The sequence below is a fragment of the Epinephelus fuscoguttatus genome, linkage group LG11, assembly GCF_011397635.1.
Source record: "Epinephelus fuscoguttatus linkage group LG11, E.fuscoguttatus.final_Chr_v1".
NCBI classification, from domain to species: domain Eukaryota; kingdom Metazoa; phylum Chordata; class Actinopteri; order Perciformes; family Serranidae; genus Epinephelus; species Epinephelus fuscoguttatus.
In genome coordinates this window covers 37825189-37851065 of record NC_064762.1, presented here as the reverse complement: position 1 = coordinate 37851065, position 25877 = coordinate 37825189, and the positions used below count along the sequence as shown (strand labels likewise).

At 39.9% G+C, this 25877-nt stretch overlaps 2 protein-coding genes across 3 annotated transcripts in view; one reads left to right on the top strand and one right to left on the bottom strand.

The window, feature by feature from the left end:
- The window catches only part of LOC125897389 (xaa-Arg dipeptidase-like), a 649571-nt gene that overhangs the window by 230810 nt on the left and 392884 nt on the right, over positions 1-25877 (bottom strand). The gene's annotated exons all lie outside the window — the stretch shown is intronic.
- On the top strand, positions 7636-25523 carry LOC125897358 (G-protein coupled receptor family C group 6 member A). Its single transcript, XM_049590658.1, has 6 exons — positions 7636-7863; positions 12594-12885; positions 15989-16831; positions 17037-17252; positions 20171-20288; positions 21857-25523. The coding sequence occupies exons 1-6, from the start codon at positions 7676-7678 to the stop codon at positions 22987-22989; spliced, it is 2790 nt and encodes a 929-aa protein (XP_049446615.1). The 5' UTR covers positions 7636-7675; the 3' UTR covers positions 22990-25523.

Below are 25877 nucleotides of genomic sequence, written 5' to 3'. Positions count from 1 at the left end.
ACTAATACAGTGTAAACAGTGTATTTATAGTAGCAAATACAGAAATCTTGAGAAAAACCCAACTTGAAGTTTAACAGGAAGCTTGCCAAATGTCAAAAACAGATCAGTGATGATTAGATAATGTAAAGTGATCATGCAGCTCAACTTTTTAACAATAAACATGGACTATTAAAGAATATTAATGATCATCACGTGTGATGATTCACTTTGGGACAGCAGAAGTACTCTCCAATCTTTTTGCAGAAACTGCAGACTGTGATGACAAAAACAAGACTTTGAAGGTTTGCAGTGACACAAGCAGGACAACAGAGCATGTAGTGCAAAGTACAGCACAAGTTCTTTATTGGATCTTTGCATAATGATTTGCTGAGAGTCAGAGAGGCTGTCTGAATTGACCTGCCTGTCTCATGGTCTCATCGTCTGTTTTTTATTTAAGTAAAACATCTGCATTGTCGGCCAGAAACCTCTGAACTTTGAAAGCAAGTCAACTAGAACAATCCCTGCATGGTAAAAATCAAACAACACTAAGCTGCACTAATTGTGAAACACCAAACTACATGGTGGCTTAAAGACATCTAATTTTATATATATGTATGTTGTAACATGCATGTTGCATGTTTTGTAAGATCATTTTTGAGGCCAGATCATTTTTTTTTTGGCTTTTAATTAATATGACAGTGATAGAATGAAAGGGGGAGAGAGAGAGATGCCATGCACTACAGGGCTGCATGTAGGAATTAAACCTGCCGCTGCTGGAGCAAGGACGTAGCCCTTGTGCATGGGGCGCCTGTTCTACCAGGTGAGCTACTCGGCACCCCCCAGTTGTATGTTTACAGTTAAACTAGTCCATACCCACTGAGTGCACAGTTGCCCATGTACAGTTTCACATGGTGTGTGTTTGGGATACAGGTCATAGGAAATTGCAGATTGAATAGTCAACTGAACCCATTAAGAAGAGCAATGTATTCAGACAGAGTTTTTGTGAATTTGATGGTACGATCGCTTTATTGAAAGTACAGTAGTACTGTTGCCAATAGTGGGATAGTTAGTGGGCTAAAACATTAGTAGTTGAGGTAGCACGTTGAAAGGCAGATAGTTAAAGTGTTTATATGTTGTATTGACTTAAAAGTGGGGCACACTGGTAGAATGACTGACTGACAGAATGACACACTGACAGTTTCCTTGATTATGTACAGCATACCATACCATGACTTAGTCATACCAAAAATTAGAAAAAAGAAAACCCCAAAAACATTCGGCCACAGGGGGAGCCACAGTGATCGGTCGCATTTTAGCCATTTTTAAGCATTTTTCTGTTGTTATAGCGCCACCTAGTTGCCAATTAGAATGAGGCATCTTGTTCTACATATCTACTAAGTTTAGTAAAAATCAATATGGCGGTTAGGCCTAGATAAGAAATTAGCTCTCTAGCACCCCCAATTTGTTTGATCAAGTCAATAATGGAGGGGTCCCCTCAGATAATGTGTGGTCATATGCCTACAAAGTTGCGTGGTGATCGGTGAAACCCTTGAGATGTTATACACCTTTATGTGATGAACCACGCCCTCCGCAATATTCATTGCCTTATAGAAGCTCAGTTTTAGTAAGTTTTCCAACTTTTGCCAAGAGGGAACTTTAGATATTGGTCCCTAGGTTATGTTCACCAAGTTTCATGCAGATCGGTCAAACTTCCTAGGAAGAGATCGATTTTAAGTGTTTTTCAAAAAAATTCAAAATGGTGGAAAATCTATATAACCAGAAGTTATGGGTTCTTGAGGCAAATTTGTTCCTCATGAGGAGAGGCATCTCTGTGCAAAGTTTCATGTCTCTACGACATACAGGGCATGAGATATGCCCATTCAAAGTTTGCAATTTCAATCAATTGCTATAGCGCCCCCCTTTGGCCAATTGATGTAATACTGCTTCATTTGCATCCTCCCATGACCCTCTACCAAAGTTGTGAGGAGAAAAACATGGAACAGACACACACACAGACACACCCACAGACAGACAGACAGAGTTTTTGTCATTATATAGTGAGATATAGTAAGATAAGCTTAGTACTGGTTGGTTTCCTTCTTCATTTGGGGTGAAGCAGTGACATGTGCTCTCCCCCCTTTATTTACCCCTTATGTAAAGGATTTAGCTCAACAAATGAAGCAGGCTGGTCTAATTACATTGATTGATAATATGAACATACAGTACAATGTTAGCTGATGATACTGTGTTGGTTGCAGAGACAGAGATGCCATGTACAAAAAAATGATGCATATTATGAGTTTATGGTGTAGTAAATGCAGACTTGCTATTACCAGTGAAAATATAGTTTTTACATTTCGGAAACCAATGTGAGCAGCAGAGCAACCATATATTTCAGTTTGGGTCAATGTCATTTAAAGTACACTAGTTCATATAAATACCATCACTTAGTCCCTAATGAATATATGAGCTTTGCAGAGAGAGGAAAAGCATTGACAGAGTGAGCAGAAAACATCAGGGTATATGAAAAACACAATAAAACTGTTTTTGGTTTCTCAACAGTTCAAAAACTTTATGAATTAGGGGTAAGATCAGTTTTATTTTATAATGCAAGAGTATGGGGTTTTAAAGATGTCCCTGACAGTAATTTCTTGGAGTACATAAATATACTGTTAAGTGGGCCATGGATGGGCTTATGGGATGGATCCCATGTCTATTGATGGCCTGATGAAGCCTCATGAAAGCCTCATGAAACATTTGCTTTATTTTCTGAGCCCACTAGATGGCGCTTTTTTTATTTGTTTTTTTTTTTTAAAGTTTTTTTTGGGGCATTTTGCCTTTAATGGACAGGACAGTGTGAGAAATGGGGGAGGGAGAGAGAGAGAGAAAGAGAGTGGGGGGACGACATGCAGCAAAGGGTTGCAAGCCAAAGTCGAACTCGTAACCGTTGCATCGAGGCATCACCTCTATACATGGGGTGCTGGCACTATCCACTACGCTACCGATGGTCCCTAGATGGTGCTTTTTGTTGGATGCCAAGCAGTTATAAGTTAAGTTAAGCATTATTATTATTTTTAGTAGAAGTCTTCGGATGTATAAAACCGTGTTGTTGACTACCTAAAATTATATGTCCATTCCTGGATTACGCTGTAAGTTACTCATATTCCTTTAGTCCGTTTTTATTAGTGATGACTTCATGAAGCCTCATGAAGGATTTTCTTTATTTTCTGAGCCCACTAGATGGCGCTCTTGGTTTTAAGAGGGAGCCTCAAAGGATAGCAATTCAGTGTGCTTTCAACCTTTTGTTGAACAAAAAGCGCCATCTAGTGAGCTCAGAAAAGGCTTTATGAGGCTTCATGAGGCTTCATGAGGCCATCACTACATATGGCTTCATGAGGCTTCATGAGGCCATCACTACCCATGTCCTAAAGCAGGCGAGTGAAAAAGTTCAGTTTTGGAGCCTCCAGGTCCAGTTGCCAGAGGAAAGGCTGACCAAAAAGATCTTTAAATGGGAGAGAGCACACCATTATCTTTAGTCAAGAAAGGTCCCTGCAATGTTTTCTCTTTCTGATTTACATTTTATCTTTTAGCAATCATTTGCAGTGTAATATAGTAAATAGATAAATAAACTACTGAAGATCCATAAGGAACGGTGGAAGGATAAGATCTGGAATAAGCCAAAGCTCATATGTTTAAATCAAAGAGGATTACTACACTGAACCCTTACGTCAAATGTAATTAGAAAGGGCAGAGGTCCCTTTGTGCTCAGTTAAGAACTGACACCTTACAACTGGTAACTGAGGTGGACAGATACAGAGGCAATGTTTTATATGTTTTTTGTGATCTTGGTGTTATTAAAGATGAATTTCATTTTATGTTCCTTTGTCCCATGAATAGGGACTTGCGGAATTATCTGTCTGAAATAATAAAGTTGGAGGCAGGACACTCAAACACGACGGTCTTTTTTTAGGAGTTGAAAGCTCTGGAAAAGTAAGTGGACCTTGAGTTAAAATTTTCTCATCAAACTACTTTTTCCATGCTAAAAAGTGTCCTTTCTTCCAAAAAGGGGGATGTTCCCCACACTGTGAAGACAATATCAGCTTGTTTTAATGCCTTGCTGAAATTATATGATGAATAGTTAAAATTCTTATCTAGATTTGTTTATTTTCATTTAATGCTGGCATACTATTTGTAATCACACACTGTGGAAGCAAGATTCCAGCGTTGTTTGGTGCAGTGTAACAAAGCAAAGCTGGAGTAATGGGGGATCTTCTTTACAGCAGTACTACATAATCTCTGTGTCAAAGGGGCTAGAGTCAGAAAGACGGGAAGCAACCAGGCCCAGATAGCATGCCAGCTTCCTGTCTGAAAGTCTTTGCTGACCAGCTAGACCTATCTTCACACAGATCACTGGAGTTGTGTGAAGTCCTGTGCATGTCCAACATGTTTGGTTGTAAAATTGCCAGCAGAGGGCAGCATTGTCCAAGGTTTTTCATTATTAACCTCCTGAAATACACAGCTATTCACTGTAACTCTAGTTTCAGTCCTAGGCACTGAACCTATACCAACCACTGGTTTCATTAAATCACATTTTTTTCACCCATCCACTCAATAAATTTAAATATTGCAAGTATTATGTGTAACCTGATAAATAGAGTCAAATAAACTAGAATACCAACTGAAGTGAACACTAACACATTTTGCTCTCAATAAAATGTAGATTTAACACACGTAGACCACTGTTGTCTCTCAGCAATGATGTAGTTTCCTGCAGCTTCATCATGCAGTCAGGTGTCCATGTTGAACTTTATTTGACCTGCCAGCTGGAGCCCTTGTCCCGGCCATACTCCACCTGAGAGGCCAGTGCTACTGTCAATCAAACTGTCAGCTGGTCAGGTGATCCTAACTGGAGAAAAAGTCTGATGTAGACTATGTGTACTGCCACCATTACTTTTTACATTTTTTTTTTTAACATTTCTCTACATCAAGTTCACTTTTTCAAAACTGTTCTGACAGTTTTCTGTTCATTGCTTGGAGTCCACCGATCTTCCGATTAGTGGATGACCTGCTCTACCTCCTGAGCTACAGCCACCAAATATCATTCCGTGCATATACAGGGACATGAATAACCAGTTTATGAGGCTTATCCTGGTTATGATCATATTCGGGATATGGTGTTTACATGAGCACAGACACCGGGTTATTTATATTCCCCATACACATGCTGGTTTCTTTCAGAGAACTACAGCTAGCATATTCAGTTTTCTCACAAATGGAATATGGTGTTTACACGCTCAAACACATAAGCAGGATACTCCAAAAACCTGGTCCAGGTTATTTATGTTCATGTAATCACACTCATTGTATCATAACATTAAAACATTACCATTAAAGGGGCTTGTTGGCCAGTTAGCACACTGACAACACAAACTAATGTTGACAAATGGTAACTAATGGTTACCTAATGGTAACAAAAAAATCTTATCTAACAAGTTTGTTTTGATGTCATGCCCTCTATTCATTTGCTTTCATCACTTCCAGTTTTCTTCTCAAGTACTTTTTCTCTTTGAGGTAGCGTTCATGTAATCACACTCATTGTATCATAATATTAAAACATTACCATTAAAGGGGCTTGTTAGCCAGTTGGCACATTGACAACACAACCTAATGTTGACAACTGGTAACTAATGGTTACCTAATGGTAACAAAAAAATCTTATCTAACAAGTTTGTTTTGATGTCACACCCTCTATTCATTTGCTTTCATCACTTCCAGTTTTCTTCTCAAGCACTTTTTCTCTTTGAGGTAGTGTTGTGGTTTTGCATCTGTTTGCAGCTGTTACACATCTTTTTGGTCATTTTATGTCACTTTGTAGTCTTTTTGTGTCACGTTGTTGTTGTTTAAATGTCTCTTTTTTGCTGCTTTGCCCATTTAATGTCTCTTTGCAGTTCTTTTGCATCTCTTTGTGGTCGGTTTGTGTCTTTTTGAGGTCATTTTGTATCTTTTTGTCGTTGTTTTGTGTCTACTTGTGGTTGTTTCCTGGTTTTTTTTTAGTTGTTTGGGTCTCTTAGAGCTAATGTGTCTCTTTGAGGCAACTTTGTAGTTTTGCGTCGTTTTGTGTAGCTGTCATGCATCTTTTTGATTTTTTTATGTCGCTTTGTGGTCAGTTTATGTCTTCTTGTGGTTGTTTTGTGCCTCTTTGTATCGGCTTGGTGTTTCTTTGTAGGCATTTTGTGTCTCTTCTATGCTGCTTTGCCAATTTTGTAGGGGTTTTTTTGTGTCTTTGTAGTTCCTTTGCATCTCTTTGTGGTTGTTTTTTTTTGTAGTTGTTTGGGTCTCTTAAAGCTAATTTTGTATCTCTGGGGTAACTTTGTGGTTTTGCATCTCTTTGTAGCTATTATGCATCTTTTTGGCTTTTTTATGAAACTTTGTAGTCATTTTATGTCACCTTGTGGTTGTTTTGTGTCTGTTTGTGGTTGATTTGCCCATTTTTGTGGTCATTTTGTGTCTCTTTGCATCTCTTTGTGTTCTTTTTGTGTCTGTTTGTGGTCTTTTCGAGTGACTTCCTGGTCTGTACGTATTAATTTGAGTGACATTTTTCAAGTAAAGGCCAGGGGAGCCCCCTAACACCTTGGGCCCCTAGGCCTGTGCCTGGTAGGCCCACTCAGTTATCATACCATAACTAGAGCCAGTGATGCAGGACATGCTGCAAAAACTAGGGCAGCAGGCGTTCACTGACGGCTCGACACTGACCAATGGTCGACTGTCAACTTGGTTTATCTGGGTGCTAACATGGTAAATTGTATTAGCTTCCGGCCTCTGTGACTCTGAACAGGAATAACAGATTGACTTAGATTGCATGAATGGATAGATTAAGAGTTGAGAAATAGCATTCAACTAACCTGGAATGACATGCAGGTCCCAAAACAACCTGTTTCAAAACTGGGTCAACAGTGTGTCTGCAGTGAACAGAATCACATTAGTGAAGGGGAATGTCAAAGATCCATTTGTTTAGAAAGGCAAGTAGTCCCACAGCAGTTTGTGGAATGCTGTCTTTAGCCTGCCAGTGTTTACTGGCTCCAGCATCTTATGCCTGCCGCCCTACTGACATGTTTTCTTGTCCTGCCAGATTTTTTGGCATGGTTAATTCAGGTCTGACAACAAATTATTCATTATTCTAATAGAAGCTAGGCACTCCACCCTCAGACTTCAGTGGAAAAAAAGAGAGAGCCCAGCCAAGTTGAAGGCATAAACACCAACACAGTTGTTGCAGAGCTGTCACATGAAACAAAGAGCATACCAGTTCAAAAAGCTAACAGTTATGAGAATGACATTGCTTTTATCAGAATATGGGGCAAATAAACAACCAGCATTTTTTGACTGGTTGATCCAATCACTCATTTACTGAGACACCCACTCCCAAGTGCCTTGACCCTACTTCAGCAACCACAGAAACGATCATCTTCATTATTCTATCCGACAATTGTGTTAATTAAAGTTTTTATTTGATACTTCCCTGCAGGCACTTCCTTGAGCATGCACACAAGGAAGTGCCTGCAGGGCAACATTTCTCACATAAAACATTCTTTTCAGTTCCACTTTAAAACAGGTTTGCAGAACACTCTATGTTTAGTACCTTCCAGATTCCACGTGAGAGACACGTCCTAGATGTGCCTCTTCACCTGCACCATTCAAGATGCAGATACTGTGCAGCCTTTTCTTGGCCCTGATGATACTGAGCAGTGTGGATGGATGTGACTTTGCTGAGCCCATCTGCGGGGCTGAAGCCCCCGGGGACGTTATAATAGGTATGATGCTGCCTTCTCATCGAAAAGTGACCGGTCTCCAAGAACGGATTAGACCTGAAAGCTTCCACTGCTCAGAGTGAGTACGAGAACAGATACATTAGATTCTATTTATGTATGTGTCAGGAAGTATGTCTTGCATTTGAACTATGTGGGTTGTACTGTTATTAGTAATTGTGAGAAAAAATATTTTCAGTAATTTTAAGAAATGGCTGATATTTGGAATGAAATTATTTTTGGAAACCCCCATTTCATACAGCCATATTCATTAACACTTGATAAAGAAAATCAACAATGTGAACTGTGGCTCATACATTTTTAAAAACATAACAAAATAACATAACACAATATGAGTGATATACTTTATGCTACATGAATTACAAAAAAAGAAACACAAGGGGCAAATTTGTGTACATGGATAACTTGATGATGTATATTTTCACAAGTCTTATCATGTAGCCTATGTATTTTGAGAGGGGTAGGTGTCATAACCTCTTGGTTCAGTCTACATGTTTCTGTCATATGATCTCTTTTTGACTTAATTTGTTCTGTTTTTGTATTTGAGAGCACTTGGGTACATTTCTGTTGTCAGTTTTTTACTATTAATTTTAACTTGATTGATTGATCAATCAATGTACGAAAAGAAGTCATTCCTCAATAAATTAAAACTATACGTCATAAATAACACATAGCCTAATGTGCCTTTATCAGAGGCCCTCTTTACAAAGTAGGCTCACTGAATTATTAATAAATACCACTTTAATGAGTAAAACTAACAACAGGTCCTTTCACCTCAGCCCATGTTCCAGATTTCACAGGGTTTGCAAACCCATCCAGCTAACAGAGGAAACATGTTTTGCTTTACGCGAGCAGTTAGGTCAGTCAGAGGCCTCCACATGGGGAAGACAGACAGGACGCTCGGCCAACCATAGCATTCAGTCCAAATGCAATATTAATGGTTGGTCAGAATTTTCTTAGAACCATATGAGAATGGTAAAATTATGAGTATTTATCTCTGGTGGAATTCACGTACATTTTAGTGTGCCATCAGCTTATTTAGGCTATAGCATTTTAACCTAAACAAAGAGAAGCTTAAAATTTCCAGAAAGATAACTGTCGGGTTAAATGAAAAACACATGTTGACTCTTCCCTCCAGTGGTAGCTATCTCTGCAGTCAGAGAGTTTGAAATATCTGTCTCTACCCCAACCACCACAGTTCGACGGAGGTGAAAGGAGTTTGTGATGTTCACAGATACCTCACCATTCCTTTGGTAGAAAGTAGTTATAATACTTAGCCAGATTATTCAGCATATCTACACACAAACACACACACACACACACACACACACACACACATATTTAAGCAATAGCCTATCACACGAGAGGGAGTGATGTTGTACTGTGATATCGTCACGGCTGTGACGGCAGCCCCCCACCCCCCACCCACGCTACTTCCTATTGACAAACCGGTTGCACCAACTAGTCTTAAACCTGGTCTTGAGCTAAGTCGGTCGTAACTTGGCGTTCTAAGTCCAACCTGTAGTTACGCCGGTTGCACCAACAGGGCGTAAGCCTTCTTCTCACTAAATCTCACGCCTAGTCAAGAGCAGGCGTAAGGTCATTATCAAGCTGCTCTCATGTGCTCTAGAGCGCAGAGAGCGCAACTTGGTTATGGCACGTCTCATCCACCGTCTGTATACGAGCGGGCATTTAGACGGGAGAGGGTAATTAGGGACAGACGCAATTGGACATAGCCTATATAATGACAAGGAGCTGATTGAGAGGTTTCACTTCGGTAGGAGAGATCAGTTTGAATTTATTGAAGAGCTGTCACCGGATTTACAGTTTGTGTTGGGCTGCAACGCAGCACTACCACCGGCCTTCCCATCAGGCAGGGGAATCCTTCCCAAATAGGCTACGTCAACAATGATGTCACTGTAAATTGAGGTTTTCGGGGAGGACCCCCGCCAGTTGGATGATTTTTTTTGGAGATGTATTTTTTGCCTTGCTGAGAAGATCTTTCCACTTCTTCCTCATGTCAGCCTCTGTTTGAGGGCAGTCAGAGTGTGAACACGTATTGATGTGCCCCGTTATCTCTGCCCATACCGACTGTTTTTTCTTAATTGTGATAGGCTACGTCTCTGTGCTGGCTGTACAACTTGATTCATTTTCTAATTTCAGTGTCGGTAAAGTTTTTCCTTGATCCTTAATGTTTTCTTCAAATCTTAAACTGTAAATAAACTGTCAACACAGATGAGAGGGGCTGTCAACTGTCAATTGTCATCTGTCAAGCACACTGGGTGATTCAGCGGCGCGTCATTTAACGTCACCGCGCTCCTCTAGGCAGGCCGCGTGGGGCATTCCGGGGGCATTCACATGGACGCGCACAGCTAAAACCAGCGTAGCTAAGACCAGGCGTAAGCCCTGTTGGTGCAACCGGCGTAACTATTAGGTCGGATTTAGAACTCCAAGTTACGACCGACTTAGTTTAAGACCAGGCTTAAGACCAGTTGGTGCAACCGGCCCCTGATGACCACTCGTAATTCAGTTCAAAACTGATATTTTTAAGAAATCCATGTTTTCTCTGAAGTAGGCCAGACTCGTAAATGTTACTTGAGCGCAGCGGTAGTTAGAATGTTGCCATGGCAACGCGTCAGCATTGATCAGCTGTTTGATGCGGAGTAATAGCCTACATTCAGAGAGTAAACAAACCATGATGTTGTACTCCAATATCGTCATGTTTTGAATGTCTCCTGGCCAATCAAATTGTTTGGCCGGAACTAACTGTTGTATATATATATATATATATATATATATATATATATATATATATATATATATATATATATAAGTGATTAATGCCATGAGTCAAAGAGCTTTTAGTCACAGGAGCAGATTTTGCAAAGACTGGGCATCTTGTAGACCCACTATTTGCAAGACTGTTAGCTTCAAAAAGGTAAAAAACGTGGAGAGAAATTGTCGCAGCCCTTGAAAATCCCCAGTGAGTGTCACAGAGCTAGCTAACCACCAGCCCCATCCCAAACAAGGTTAACCTACTTGCACATTAATGCTTCTTGAATGTTTACTGTATATTTCAGCTGAAGATTTCTAGCTTTACTTATTTAAGTGGTTACATGATGTGATTTTTGAGGCTAGTAATCTGTAGTTGAAACATACAGTTAGCTCATAGGCTAACATTCCAGTAGCTAATGTTAGCTTGCAACTAGCCTATACGGTGGTTAGCTAGCTCGCTATAGCATACAGCATACTTGCAGGGGATTTTTTTGGGCTACAACAAATTCTATCCACTTTTTCTTTCCCTTCTCTATTGTAGCACAAATGCGAGGACATGTCAAAGAGGCACTCCTGTTCACTCCACAACTCCATTTTCTCCTCCTTTTCCTCATTCTAAGAGAAACGACACGGTCGCTTTAGTGGCATTAACCAGTCCATATTACTTAAGCTAGAAGCTAGCTAGCTAGAAAGAAGAAATCCTCAGCTGAAATGTACAGTTAGTTTGTGGGCTATTGCAAACATTCCAGTAGCTTAGCTTACCTAGCAGCCTTGTTTGAAATGGGGAAAGTTGTTAGCTTGCTAACTAGCTATAGTAAAGTATATCCCTTGGGGATTTTAAAAAGCTGCAACAATTTCTATTTTTTTTTTCCTTTTTGAAGCTAACAATCTTGCAAATAGTGACTTTGCAAGATGCCCAGTTTTTGAAAAATCTGCTTCTGTGTCTTAAAGCTCTCTGACTAATGTCCTTTAGATGTGAGAGGGTGTCAGGCTTCAGTCTTTTTTAAAGTATTCTAGTGTATGGTAGGCATTAATCACTTATGAAGCAGAATAGATTCGTTTGAAAATGCATCACACTTTACTTAACATCAACAATGAAACGCTGTGATGAAGAAAGCATCATTATGTGCATCAATATACTTCACTTTAACTGGTGATACTGCATCAACTATGATCACATACTGAGTCCTTACTACAGTTGATGGTTGAGGTGTATACAGGTGAGTATAGATATTATAAGCCCCATCAGTCATCCTCTCATTTACAACTAGTCACGAGCATCCATAAGACACTTGACACTTAATTCATTGTTAGTCGCATCTATTTTGTGATTGTTGATATAGTTCATCAGGGAGCATTATGTGTGTTTGTGAGTGTAGTTGTAGAGCATTTTAAATGCATTATAATTCACTATGAATGACCTTATAAAATAGATGTGGTCTTCATATAGGGTGTTACCTTTTTAGGTCTCAATGTAATTAATCAATACTGTGAGCACCATAAATTAAATTCTATTCACCTCTATTGTCTTGAGACTGAGAAAAAAACAAAGAGGACACAGTCTTAGTGCTATTACATTGAAAAAAAAGTTTATTTGGCAACAATTTTACGATTTATGAGAGGGAAAGATGATTTGTAACCATTTTTTTCCATGATGTATCATTCTAATTTTCAATTGACTACATAGCCTACCTCTTTTCCACTTTTTTCCGCTTGGAGTACATGTGTCTGTAAATTGTACTTCTGGAATTTTACTTTTTCACTTATTCGAGGTCTGAGGATGTGGTCTTTTCCCACCTTTTTTCAGTGCTTTGATCTTGATGACTTCTAAACAAAGATTTCTGATCTTCAGAAAGTTCAGCTGGAGGTTTCCCCATCATGGTCTTTTGAAGACTTCCTCTATAAACTAAAACACCTCGAATCAAAATGTCTTAAAAGATGTACATGTGTATACAGCTTGCTTCTTTTGCCTCTAGCACAGAGAAATCAATGTTTTTCTACATTGTCCATTTTCAGCTTTGATCTGCAGTCATTTATGAGATCCTTGGCTGCAATCCATGAAATTGAGAAGATAAATGCAGCTGGCTTCCTCCCAGGAGTGCATCTTGGATATTTGTTGTGTGACACATGCTCCTCTGCAAGCAAGGCATTACAGAATGTGGGACCCATGCTCGCAGTCAACAGCTCTCTAGATGTGGAATGCGACTACACCGACTACAGGCCCAGAGTCAAGATTATTTTGGGAGCTGTATACTCTGAGGTGACCATTGCTGTGGCCAGACTGCTCAATGTGTACATGGTCCCTCTAGTAAGTCACAAATACTGTCTCTTTAGCAAGTACATTCAACATGTTCTCATCACAGGTCGTCAAATACTGACATTTTCTCATGTCCGTCGGTGTGATACTGACGCCGAAGGCACCCTTTGCATCTCCTTAAGAATGACCCTTTCGCATCCGTATGTGACGCACAGTTGTCTCCTGGGTGAAATGTCGTAATGTGTGGTTAATGTTGTGAAATGGTTATGGTTAGGTTAAGGCAACAAGGTTTACAGGGGTGTGACAAAGCGTCTACATTTGACGACCTAGTAATGAGAACAGGCTGATACATTTTACTGCCACTGTCATTCATGATCACTCATTCAGCTATCATAAGAATTTCTGGGTGATTAATGCACTGGTGTTAGCTGTGGAGGCTTTAATGTTTAAGCTGCAACATACTACAACAAATTAGGGAAAAATCTGTGGCTTCTTATAGGGAGTTGGATGATCAATTTGAGGCTATTAAGGCAGTTTTTAGGGATGATAAGGGTCATACATATGGATTAGTAGAGGCCTGCCATACCTACTGCTTAGTTGAGAAGGCCATTATTGAGCCAGGAAATTAAACTTTCTGCTAGAGGGGCTTTCTGCAGGAAAGTACTTTCACATATGGTGAAAGAGAGTGGTGGCAGATGGGTCACACATAGTTGCTTCACCAGGATTTGAGTCATGATCTTTTTCTAAACCTAACCATATTGGTTCTGGTGAATAACACTAAGGAAAGTGAAAGTGGAATCTAATGAACTGGTAATAAACATTGAATAGGCTGATAACAGCCTTCTGAACCTATCAGTGGGTGGAGCAGGGCCGTCTTCACCATATCTATGAGGCTTATTACCACTAATAACAGAAGCAATGAACAGATAATGTTTATCACTGAATAGCACATATAATGAAAGCAGAGGGAAATGGTCAGCCCAGCTTCATCAAAGACACCTTCCAGAGACTCCAAAGCTGTCATATTTACATGTGTAGATTTTTTTACAGTACAACAGCGCCATCAGTGCCTGATCTGTGCTGGCGACTTCCATCATTAGCTCCAGAAAAACGATGTTTAATTCAAAATGTTACTGATTAAGACTTCTTTTTGTGATGTATGAAAGTGGGCTGTTGATGTCCATTCCTCAATTACCATGTAACTTATTCGTATTGTTTTAGTCTGTAAGGTTCCTCAGAGCAAAAGAACCAAAAGGTTGTTGTTTTTTTAATTCATATTCATTACAATAAATCAGAAACCGCAGCCATAGTGTATTTACTCCAAGATTCTGAAATGCATAGCATAAAGAAGTCAGCCACTTCCTCGTCACGCTGATCGAAAAACTATCACAGTTGAGGGTTGCACGTGCAAAGTATCGAACAGCCAGCCGTGACAGATCAGGTACTGATAGGCCCATGCAACACCTGAGAAGTCCTATTCCCATAATGAATTGGCAGGATTTTTCCAATTATATAACACAAGTGTTTTTTTTTTAATATAGCTGCCTAGCTTGCTATAGCATTAAAATAAGACAAATTTGGAACAGCTGAAAGGGATATCTTCGGCATTTTGTCAGAAGCTAGCTGTTTACGCTAGCTTCCTGTGTTTGTATTACAGTCAAGCATATCCTGGAACAATCTGAAGTCAGAGATTAAATTGGTATGATTTCCTTGTCTAACTCTTGGTAAGGCCCAAAACAAGCAAATTTAGGGGTTCAAGCCCAAATGGCTGAGGTCCACCTGACAAAATTTTCCTGCATTTAAATTTTTTTTGAAAAACACATTTTTGACATCTCCTCCCAAACCATGGGTCAGATTTTTACCAATAGATCATTATTGATTCAAGTTTATCAAAAGCTCCAGTTTATTTTATCGCGTTTTGAAGATATTGACCAGTGACGTTTAAAGGGGCGTGGCTCCTTTAAGTACCTAAAGTACCTGTACCAAAATCAGCCTCTAACGAATAACACAAGTCAGACAATAAATCAGAAATAATTTGTCCAGTCATTACAAAACTCCCAGAATATGTTTTTATGAAAATGTTAGACCATGTGTGTAAAACTATTTTGAAATTGCTCACTAGGTGGTGCCAACATGGCATTTTAAAATTTTTTTAAAAACATCTTTGATATCTCCACCTAACTGTGGGTCTGAATCCTATCAAATTTTCTCTGGATCATTACTGGACCACGCTTATCAGAAGTTGCATAAAGCCTATTGATATCATATTTAGTTTTCCCAGATATTTACCAATAAACTTTAAAAGGGACGTGGCAACTGTTGGGCCAATCATCACGAAACTGCCATGATTTCTCCACATCTGTACCAGAAACATACCCTGAAAGTATAAATGCAAAAAAATGGGCATGGCTTAATACAAATCAGACTATAAATCAAAAATTGAAACAATATGTTACATAACAATGTTAAAACACATGTGTAAAACTATTTAAAATCACTCATGTGGGGGCACCATCAGTTCCAAACGTACGCACCTTAAATCTGAACAGTTTGTCCAAAACTCACCAAATTATATTTTTAACCCTATGGGCCCGAATGACACATAGTGCATCCAAATTCACACCTGTTCTTCTCTATGGATTTTTTTTGGAAAGTTTTTGAAATTGGCTGATAGGGGGTATTGGCGTTGCTGAAGGAAAGCACACCCCAGCGCAGGATTGGTCGTAAATGAATGAGCGTCTGTCCAGTTGTCATAATACATGTTATCTTTAATGCAGATGTCAAAAACCGTCAAAACTTTTGATCATTCATGGTGGCCTGAACGCCAGAATCACTGCTTGTGATTGTATTTTTAAATTTGATTCAGAAGTTTGTAGTGGGCTGTTGGTAACATTTGTACTATTTTAGTACTATGTTAGATATAGTAATATTACTAATACCACTAAGATATAAAGATGTACTCCTTAATTTTGTCATTTAAAAATAAAACAAAATGTGTTGGTTGGAAATTTGGGGATTTGGGAGGATTTTTGGGTGCCATTACACATTCTAGGAATGTGATTGACAAATGTAAACCATGCTTACAGTTTATATTTATTTTTTTATTTTGTGTGTATTTTAAATAATTTCTGTATAAATTATATCTCCTTTTCAGCTGAGCAGCACATCATCCTCACCAGAGCTGAGTGATAAGACACGCTACCCAGTTTTTATGCGCACTGTTCCTAGTGATAAGCATCAGACCGAAGCATTGGCCAAAATTATGCATTACTATCGCTGGAACTGGGTTGGGGTTGTGTATGGTGACGACGAATATGGCAGAGCAGCTTTCCAGAGCTTCCTTGGGGCTGCTGAGGAAAATAGTGTATGTTTGGCCTTCCAAGAGATGCTGCCTCATTACCTCGATCATTCAGAAAGCAATCAACGTATGAAGCAAGTTGCCCAGCAGATCCGCTCCTCCACTGCCCACGTGGTACTGCTGATCATTAGGGAAGAGCTGGTGAAGGCCCTCTTTAAGGAAATGATCAGTACCAACACATCAAGGATCTGGATTGCCAGTGATGCCTGGTCCAGGAGCATGTCCCTTGCCCACATGGTTGGCATCAACAAGGTTGGGGACATCTTGGGCTTTACTTTTGTTTCACACAAGAGTGAATCATTTGATAATTATCTCAAGAATCTCACAGCAACCCCAGGAGGGTATAACCTCTTCATTGAAAAATACAAGAACCTGAGATTCAACTGTACCCCAGAATGTTTTTCAAACAAGCCTCCATCCTATTGTCCCCCACCTGATCTCCTGGAAATGAAATCTGGCAATGCATGTAATTTCATGGATCCCCAAGAGCAAACTGATGACTATCTTGTAAAGGCTGTGGATACCAGTGAAGCCTTCCTTCACAAAGTAGCTGTGCAGGCTGTAGCACATGCTCTCAAAAAGTTACTAAAGTGCAACAGTTCTTCATGCTCGGGAGAAACTGACTTCCAACCATGGAAGGTGAGTACTGATATCATCCACAGAAGAAAACAGATTTAAATTTGTAAGTGTAGCTTCCTTATAATGTAGGAATTACAGTGTTGTGTGTGTTTCTGTCCCTTAGAATTCTTGTGAATTATAGTTAGATAGTGGGAAATTGTATACTACGGTTACCAACCACTGCAAAAGGACCATTTTAATTGCCATTCTCCCCTTTGCTTTGCAGCTTCTTCAAGAACTGAAGAATGTTAACTTTGAGTATGACAACCACAATTTCTACTTTGATGAATATGGTGATTTTGTAAATTTTTATGATTTGATCACATGGGAAAAAGATGGAGACCACAGAAGCTTTCTCAGGATTGGGAATTATAGTGTCCTTAAAAAAGAAATTAAACTCAATATTAAAAATTTCACCTGGCTTTCAACAGGCAATACCACGGTAAGACATCACCATACTTACAGCATCCATTCATAGGTTTGACTGCTGCAGTAGTCAGTGTAGTCACTATCCTTAGGCAAGGCAGTACCTGAGTCAAGAGATGAGGGCAAGTGGTAATCAGCTCATTACGGCCCTCGTGCTTTAAACTGCTTGTTAGATCATAAAACACTCTGAGAACCCCTCTGTGATGGTGGAATAATCATAGCTCTCCAAAACAGACAATCCCTCAGTCATACCAGTGTTACAGAGTGCAACACTTTGAGGCCTTTGAGAGGAGACTGTGCTTAAAGTGATAGTTGGGGTTTTTGGACATGAAGTTGTGTGAAACGCTGACCATCTGTAGCTCTGATGTGACGGTGTCACTACTCTCAACGAGCCTCCTGCTCTGAGAAATGGCCCGTAGCTTACCGGAGAAAAAGTAGTTCTGAAGATATAAGGGGGACACGTAACCAAAAAGTTTTAAGCTACAAAAAAGTATGCATGTGTTTTGTTAGACTATTTCAATAATTTTACAACATCCCCGCATTACATCAGACCTTGCTATCAATTGGGACTATTTTCTGGCCAGTATCACTCCGCCGTGCAGGCCCGCAAGGCAGCACGCGAACAGAAATCAATAAGACAGTTCATCGCCACGCCGTGCAGGTGCGCAGGATAGCAACGGCTAACGAAAACTTCACCGGCTGTTTCCAACAGAGAACCAGTAGGCTATTATTAGTGAGGAAAAAGATGTACTAGCCCTATACAAACCTACTACTACAGCGTGAACACCGGCTCAGGCTCACGACACACCCTCGTCAGCTGCTGTAGGTAAACAGAGGAATACCAAAATGGTGCGAACAGTTGTGGGAATAAAAACATCGCCAGCTCCCAGTTCCATCGGTTTCCTGTTACAGATGTAACCCGTAGGCAACTTCCCTCCGGTCATGCTGCGGCTAACACTCCGCTAGCCGCTCCCAGCTAGCCCCAGCCCTCTGTTTGAATCTAAACGGAAAGCCGAGGCTAGCTGGGAGGCTAGCAGAGTCTAACTGCCTGTGCTTCCCTCCAGTCATGCTGCGGCTAACGCTCCGCTAGCCGCTCCTAGCTAGCTCCGGTTTGTTATTCAGGTTAAAGTGGGAAAAAGCAGCAAGTCTGTGGGCAGCTGAGTGAAGTGGAGCCTGAGGAGGAAGCCTCGGTTTCACAACAGGAAGATTCACTCGCTACAGGAGCGAGGAAATAAAACCTGAACAGCCAATCAGAGTGATCTCTCTCACTGACGAGCTCCGCCGGCGATTCAACATACTCAATCGGCTGAAAAGCCGCCGCCGACCCCGAAGTGCCGACGGTGCAAAAACTAGCCCGACTTTGGTCGACGGCCGACCGTCGATTTGGTGTGTTAGGGCCTTAAGACACAGGGAAGCTGTAGCTGTTGAATGCAAACAATATAGTCTCTATAGCCCCTTTATACTGGCTTTTCACGGCAGGAATTTTACACCATTATGCCGCCTCTCTGTTCTGTATGAAAGGTAAAATCACGGAATAGGGGGACAGAGTTGTCTCGCCTTTAGGGCAGCACTGGGGGCAGTAACAGATGTCTGTATGAACAGGGCAGCTGGCAGGACGGATCATGGGCGGCACAGGTGTGATGTTTTTACAATGTGTTATGCCTGCAACCCTCATGGGAGATTTTAAAAGTAGCTGTTAGCAGTTAGCAGCTAACTCAAATAAGAACAGCTGCCAACGCATATGTTCTATGTCATGCCTGTCACTGTCACAGGCCTGCCTCTTTTCCTTCCGTGATGCCAGCTTGCTGTATAAAATTATACACTGGAGCAGCATGATGCTGCCGTTGTTTGGCTCTGTGTAAAACTGCAAAGGTAGCATAAAGAAGGGACTTCGTAGCAGCACTATAGCGCGACCTCTGACAAGAAAGGGCTCATTTTTCATTAACAGATACTCTTATATTTTTTACAATGGTGAGGCCAGAGACAGACGTTAATTGGGATGGTTATGACACCTGGAATTCCTCAAATCAGAAACAAGTTAAAGTAACTGCACTAACTGTGCACATGCTCAGTTTGATTGTCTTCTTGCTTTCAAAAAAGGAACCACATTTTAAACTCCTAGAGGTAGTTTCATAGAAAAGTGCTTTTTTTGAGGTAGAAATTTAACTTTTCTATCACGTGTTTTTTGGATACTGTCCAAAGATCAAATGCCTGGAATCACTGTTTTGTGAGCTCAGATGAGAAATGGCTAACATGTCAAACTAAAACATAGCTGGTGATACTAAGGCCATTGTAATGCCTTGCTACAACCGTCCCTGAGCCAATTTCATTTATATTTTAAAATTCTGAAGGTCTCAATACACTAGATGCTAAGTCAATGATAATCAACTGCATGCTAATAGTGAGTGAAAAAGCAGGTCTAAAGCTCAGAAAATTTTAATTTTAAGGACAAAAAAACCCCAATACAGGTAGAGACAGTAAATTCAGGACTCATCTGATGAAGATGGATTCTGCATTACACATTCTGCCTAGAATGGATGAGTTTCAGGTTGTCCTCAAACTCATCCATTCTAATGTCATGCTGAAACTTATTGGAGTATACTGTTTTTGTTCTACCCATAAATGATATCCTTGCATTATAATTTTACAGCTTCCAATCGTTTTTTTAATCATGTGGCCTAAAGATAAAAGGTTATTGTTGTTTAAAAACAAAAAAAGAATGAATAGTCACAATCTTTTTCATTTGAGTATTTGATTGATTAATGTTTTTTTATTTACTGGGAAAATTCTACAACTGTCCCTGGTCTCCCCTATAAACCTCAGTGTGTTTCAGCTTTTTAGAAAGACAATCTTTAGTGGAAGAAAGAATTACTTAAAAATGTACAGGCCATCTCTCCTCAGACTGATCACTCTTGTTCTGTCTTGCTTTCTCAGATCCCTCAGTGTAGATGCTCAGCGCCCTGCGCCCCTGGCTGGGTAAAGAAGATCTTGAATGTATCCTGCTGTTACAACTGCACCCTGTGTGCAGAAGGGACCTATTCAGATGACTATGGTATGCCTGAATGACTAACTGACTTCAATGTTAAAGTTTAGCTTCAAGTATCCTCATAAAATGGGGACCTATTCAGATGCCTATGGTATCAAGTCAAGTCAAGTCAAAATTTATTTATATAGCACATTTAAAAACAACCTCGGTTGACCAAAGTGCTGTACAGTTCATCCAAAGAGTATGCTTGTCTGACCAATTGATTTTAATGTTACAATTTACCTTCAAAATCAAAGTATCCTCATAGAATGGTTTGTAGGATATCCTACGAATAAGTGTGAGTGCATTATTTTATGTAGGAAAATGTACAAATAGCCTATCAAAATATAAACCGACTTGAGACAACAGGTCTCTGAGAGGTGAAATTTTGGCTGTGCCTGTACGCTTGGCATACATTTGAATAATGCTGTCTATATGAGGTCTGTTTTCAAATAAAAAGAGAGTGCTGATGTCTGCCAGACGGCTGCCAGGGCTGACCACAGCCACTCTAGACAATTCTTGTAATAATTCCATCTTACATGGTGCAGCATGTTTTCAGAAACACCCAAAAAGCAAAGAAAAATATGGCTCTCATCTGTTTTTGACAGAGCCATGGTGGGTTGCAAAAGCAGATCCAGTTTTCCTGCTCATTGTTTATAGCTGGACTTTTAACTCTGCCTGTAGGCTACAGCATAACAAAGTAGGAAATAATAATTGTGGCTGAGGAGGTAGAGCGGGTCATCGACTTATCAGAAGATCCCCATCTCTTCCACTCTGCATGTTGAAGTATCCTTGGGCATGACACTGAGCCCCGCGTGAGTGCATGTGAACTGGTTCACTGAGTAGCAAGTGGCACCTTATGGTAGCCTCAGCCACCAGTGTATGAATGGGTGAATGTCATGTAGTGTAAAAGTGCCCTGAGTGGTCACACGACTAGAAAGGCCCAATACAAGTGCAAGTCCATTTACCATAAAAAAAGACATGATTTATTTACATGGCGACCTACTAGAGTAGAGGCACAAATATTAAGGAAAAAAGTAACCAAATCAACAAAATCTGCAAGTCTGCAAAATTGGGCAGGCAAAACACTCCACTTCTTAAATGTTACCAGGTGTGGTATGACACCATGTGGCAGAAGGAACAAAACTGGGTTGCAGCGATGGTGGCCGGAATGTGGTACAGCTATGGCTGGTGGAATTGTTACCTTGCAGTCAAGATAGTGGTGAAGATAACAAAAGCAATTGACTTACTCACTGTGTATTGACCAAACCATTTTATGGATGGCAGTTTTTGAACCATGACAAAGACCAAAATGTGGCTTGCAACAGTAAAGCTTGTTGTTTTTAGCTGATTTCCAGAAAACTACCAACCATTAAGAAGAGCCAGGAGTGATGGTACAAACAGTTAACCGGCCATAATTGTGAATCAACGTAACCACAATGGAGCTTTGACCATACAGTCATAAATGCATACACAAACATAAGGCTACTTGGTCCAGTAGTTTGCAAGATTAGCTGTGGACAGATAGATGCATACACTCATACACGCAATGGCCTTATTTTGGCTAATATGTTCATCACCATTTTCTCTAACAGATCTCCATATCTGCAAAAAGTGTCCGAATGGAACCTGGTCTCTCAAGGGTTGGACTCAGTGCAAGCCAAGATTGGAGTCCTACATGCGATGGAGCGATCCTCATCCCATCGCCATAATGGCTGCTGCAGGCTTTGGCAACTTGCTCTTGATAGTTATCTTCATTATCTTTTTGGTGTACAGAAAGTCCTCACCCATGAAAAGAGCGGAGGTGAGATTGTCCTGTGTGATGATGGCTGGTCTGTCAGTGAGCTTCGCAAGTGTGATATGTTTCATGGGCAAGCCCAATGTACATCTCTGCCGGGCCCGCCAGGTAATGTATGCCATGGGCTTCACCCTGTGTGTCTCCTGCATCATAGTCAAGGCCTTTCGTACCATTCTGGCTTTCCTTCCGTTTGGTCAGCTGACGAACCAAGGACTACACAAACTTTACCGACCACCTGTAATTGTCATCGTCATAACCTCTCTCCAGGGGATCATCTGTCTTCTCTGGCTGATCTTTGATTCTCCTGGTATTGATGACACACCTCCATCCCCACAAAGCATGACGAAACTAATACAGTGTAGTGAAGGTGCCACATACATAGGTTTTGGCATTATGCTGAGCTACATAGCTCTCCTAGCATTTGTTGGCTTCCTGCTGGCCGTCAAAGGCAGGAAGGTTCCTCAGGAGTTTAGCGAAACAGGCTACATCATTTTTAGCATGCTGATGTACTTGTTTGTATGGGTATGTTTTGTCCCAGTCTATATCACCAACAGTGAACAAGGCACTGCTGTGCAGGCTTCAGCCATTCTAGTGTCTAGCTATGGCATCATCTTCTGCCATTTCTTACCCAAGTGCTACGAAGCACTTTGGGGGTCAACCACAGATACACTGGAGAAGATTCTGAGGAGATGGCAAGTCTTCTCCAGCCCAAATGTCGATTTGGAGACAGATATAGATATCTGTGGAAATGCTACACACCCAAAAAAGAATGAGAGGTTTTTCATATCAAGTACAACAACTACACTAGGCGAGGACAGCCCCGTTTCGGTGCCGGTTGACATGCCTATATCCAAGCCTATTCATGCCTACCATCTGCCTGATAGGTTAGGAACAAAACTAATACAGAGATGTAGGAGTGTGTCCTACTAAAACTGGTTCCAGGAAAATCTGATATGTACTGCACTGACATTTTTTTTTATACCTTTTCCCTTTTTTAGAGCCAATGTTTTTTTTAAGATTGTTTATACTGTAAATCCATGTAAAGTTGAAATTTGTTTTCTGCTGAAAACTGTTGTATTCTTTATTGTACAGAGAACCAAATATGACTCATTTATATTGTATACAACTACAAGAGATATTATAGTCAGACATAAAGCATGTGCACCATTTTTCCTTCATTACAACCCATAAGTCAGCTGTTTAACAGATCAACAATGTAATTACTGTAGGTGAGCTGTATAACTTGTTGCTTCCTAGCTGGCCACAAACATGGAGAAAAAAACAACATCTGCAGAACATCATAATGTCCACACAACATAAAACTCTAACGTCATTAAACATTTAAGTATCGTGAACCTAATTTTCATTCCAACAAACATTTAACATCTGTTCAACATAAGAGTCTAAAGTCTATTTGACATCACATCGACATCTAGTGCCAACTGGGTTAACATGGTCTTCTTTGTGGCAAGGTGATGTGAATTTGCTAAGAATCTCAAAAGCGTGCACTCTTTGTGGCTAGGCCACATAGAATGATACAAGCTGAGTGGATGTTCAGATCTAAAACAACCATGTGTTAAAACAATGCACATTGGTCGGGGAGTATTACTTAACGTACTGGTGAGACAAATACACGCAGGAAGTCCAGTTAGAGTAACAGATTAATGCATTTAAAGGATTTTAGAGGCCCTTTGGTAAGCTGTTTTAACCAGTGCTGTAGTGGTAGTTGATAAGGTGGGTGTACCACCAGGTAGATGGGTAGGTTTGCATTTAATTTGCATTTCAGATATCTACAGTTCAGTTGTTAGTAGTCATAATTTTAATTTCAGATATCCAGAATGAAAAACCATTCCAGATATCCATAATGTCATTTTGAACATCCAAAATACATTTTAACAAGTAAACATGTCATTATCCATATCCAGAATTGGCATTCCGACTATAAATTGCAGATTTCCAAAAATGTATTGTGGTTATCTGCTAAATTAACATTATGGATATCTGGAAAGGTTTTCACTTTGGATATCTGAGATTACATTTATAACTAGTAACAATATGGGAAGCCATTTTAACATTTGATTTGTAGCAGTGACAGGAATTGTACATATTACCAGTTGCTTTTTGACTAGTTAGAATTCCAAGCCAACATATCCATAATGTAATTTTGACTAGTAAGAATTGAACTTTAGATATTTAGATTTCCATTTTTGTTATCTGTAATGTAAGAACAATTGAAGATATTTATAATGAACATTGCCACTAATAACAATTCAATTGTTGGTAACAGTGTATATTTCCACTACAGAGAATTTAATTGTTGAAATAAAGAATTCACATTTTGACTAGTGAATACTGAGTTGTAGCATTTATTTGCAACTCATCAAAATTTCAAAATGGATATGTTAACATGTAATTATAACCCATCAAAATTAAATTTTAGGTATCTGAGACTAATAACGCATGGACCTATATTCAAAAAACCCTGCTCCACATTGCTGCTAGGGGTCAGAAACCCTACAGCCAATCTTTAACAGACACCAAAGACTGCACAACAGTTTGTAATTCAAAGACACTTGTTCATGTCGCAAAGTAATTCCACCAGGAATGTGGGCTTGCATGTATGTGACTAGCCAACTCAACATTTTGGCAGCACTGACTCATAAAAGTAGGAAGGGTGTCATCTAAATGACAAAACTAGAATTACTTCCTTGTGGTTGTATGCCTCCACCAACCAGTCAAGTTTCAGTTTACAGTCACATCTGTCCAGACCAGGGGTAGGCAACCTGTGGCTCCGGAGCCACATGTGGCTCTTTAGCCCCTGTCCAAAAAAGTAAATTGAATAAAATAGAGAATGTAGTAGTGCGTGGACAGATTTGTTTGCTCTCACTGCCAGCTCTGCAAAATTTAAGTACCAGATAATTATTAATAGTGCCCTGCACTGTGTCCACCTTGTGGTAAAACATATTAACAAATGCTTATTTAGACCATAAGTATATGCTAATTTAGACTTAATAGGCTATTTACCTTGATTATAAGGCTCAAACATGTTTTGTGGCTCCATGCAGATTTTTTCAAATTATTTTTGGTCAAAAATGGCTCTTTTAATGGCAAAGGTTGCAGACCCTTGGTCCAGACTCATAAAGAGAAAAGGAAGGAAGGAATTAAATAAAATGTTTTAAGTGAAATTTTGGTGAAATGGAAATCACTGTATTGCCATGTATGATTCCAGTGAATGATTTCCAGTCAGAAACATGCTGTCTTCACTAAAGGATATTTTTACACAGAAGACTGAGAGAGAGCATCATCACATGGTGATTTGACTAATCTGAAAAGCCCTTTGGTTGCCTTTGGGTATGAAATGTGCTACATTAATACATTTGATCTTGCCTTGCCTTGAAATGACAGAGGATGCCATGTGCTGTACAGATTGCAAAGCACCTTGAGGCAATTTTTTGATTTGTGAAACAGGGATACTCATGAATAAAACTGATGTGAATTGACTTTGTCGAGCTTTGTTGTTGTTGTTCTTGTTCTGCTGTATGTCTGTTAGTAACTGTAAGTTCACTGAGGGAAACACTAAAAAAAAAAACCCTTCAGTGCGTTCACAAACAAAATTTTAATCTGTATGATCTGAACTTCAGAGTGTGAACTTGCACAACACTTTCATTTAACCAAAAAGCTGAATGAAGATAAAGCTGAACTTAACCAAAATATCATTCTATTATTACCATAACAATATTAATATAATTATAAAATATAACAATGAAAAGTCAATCCCTGCAGGGGTGCCTTCTGTACATTGTGCTGACCATACTATA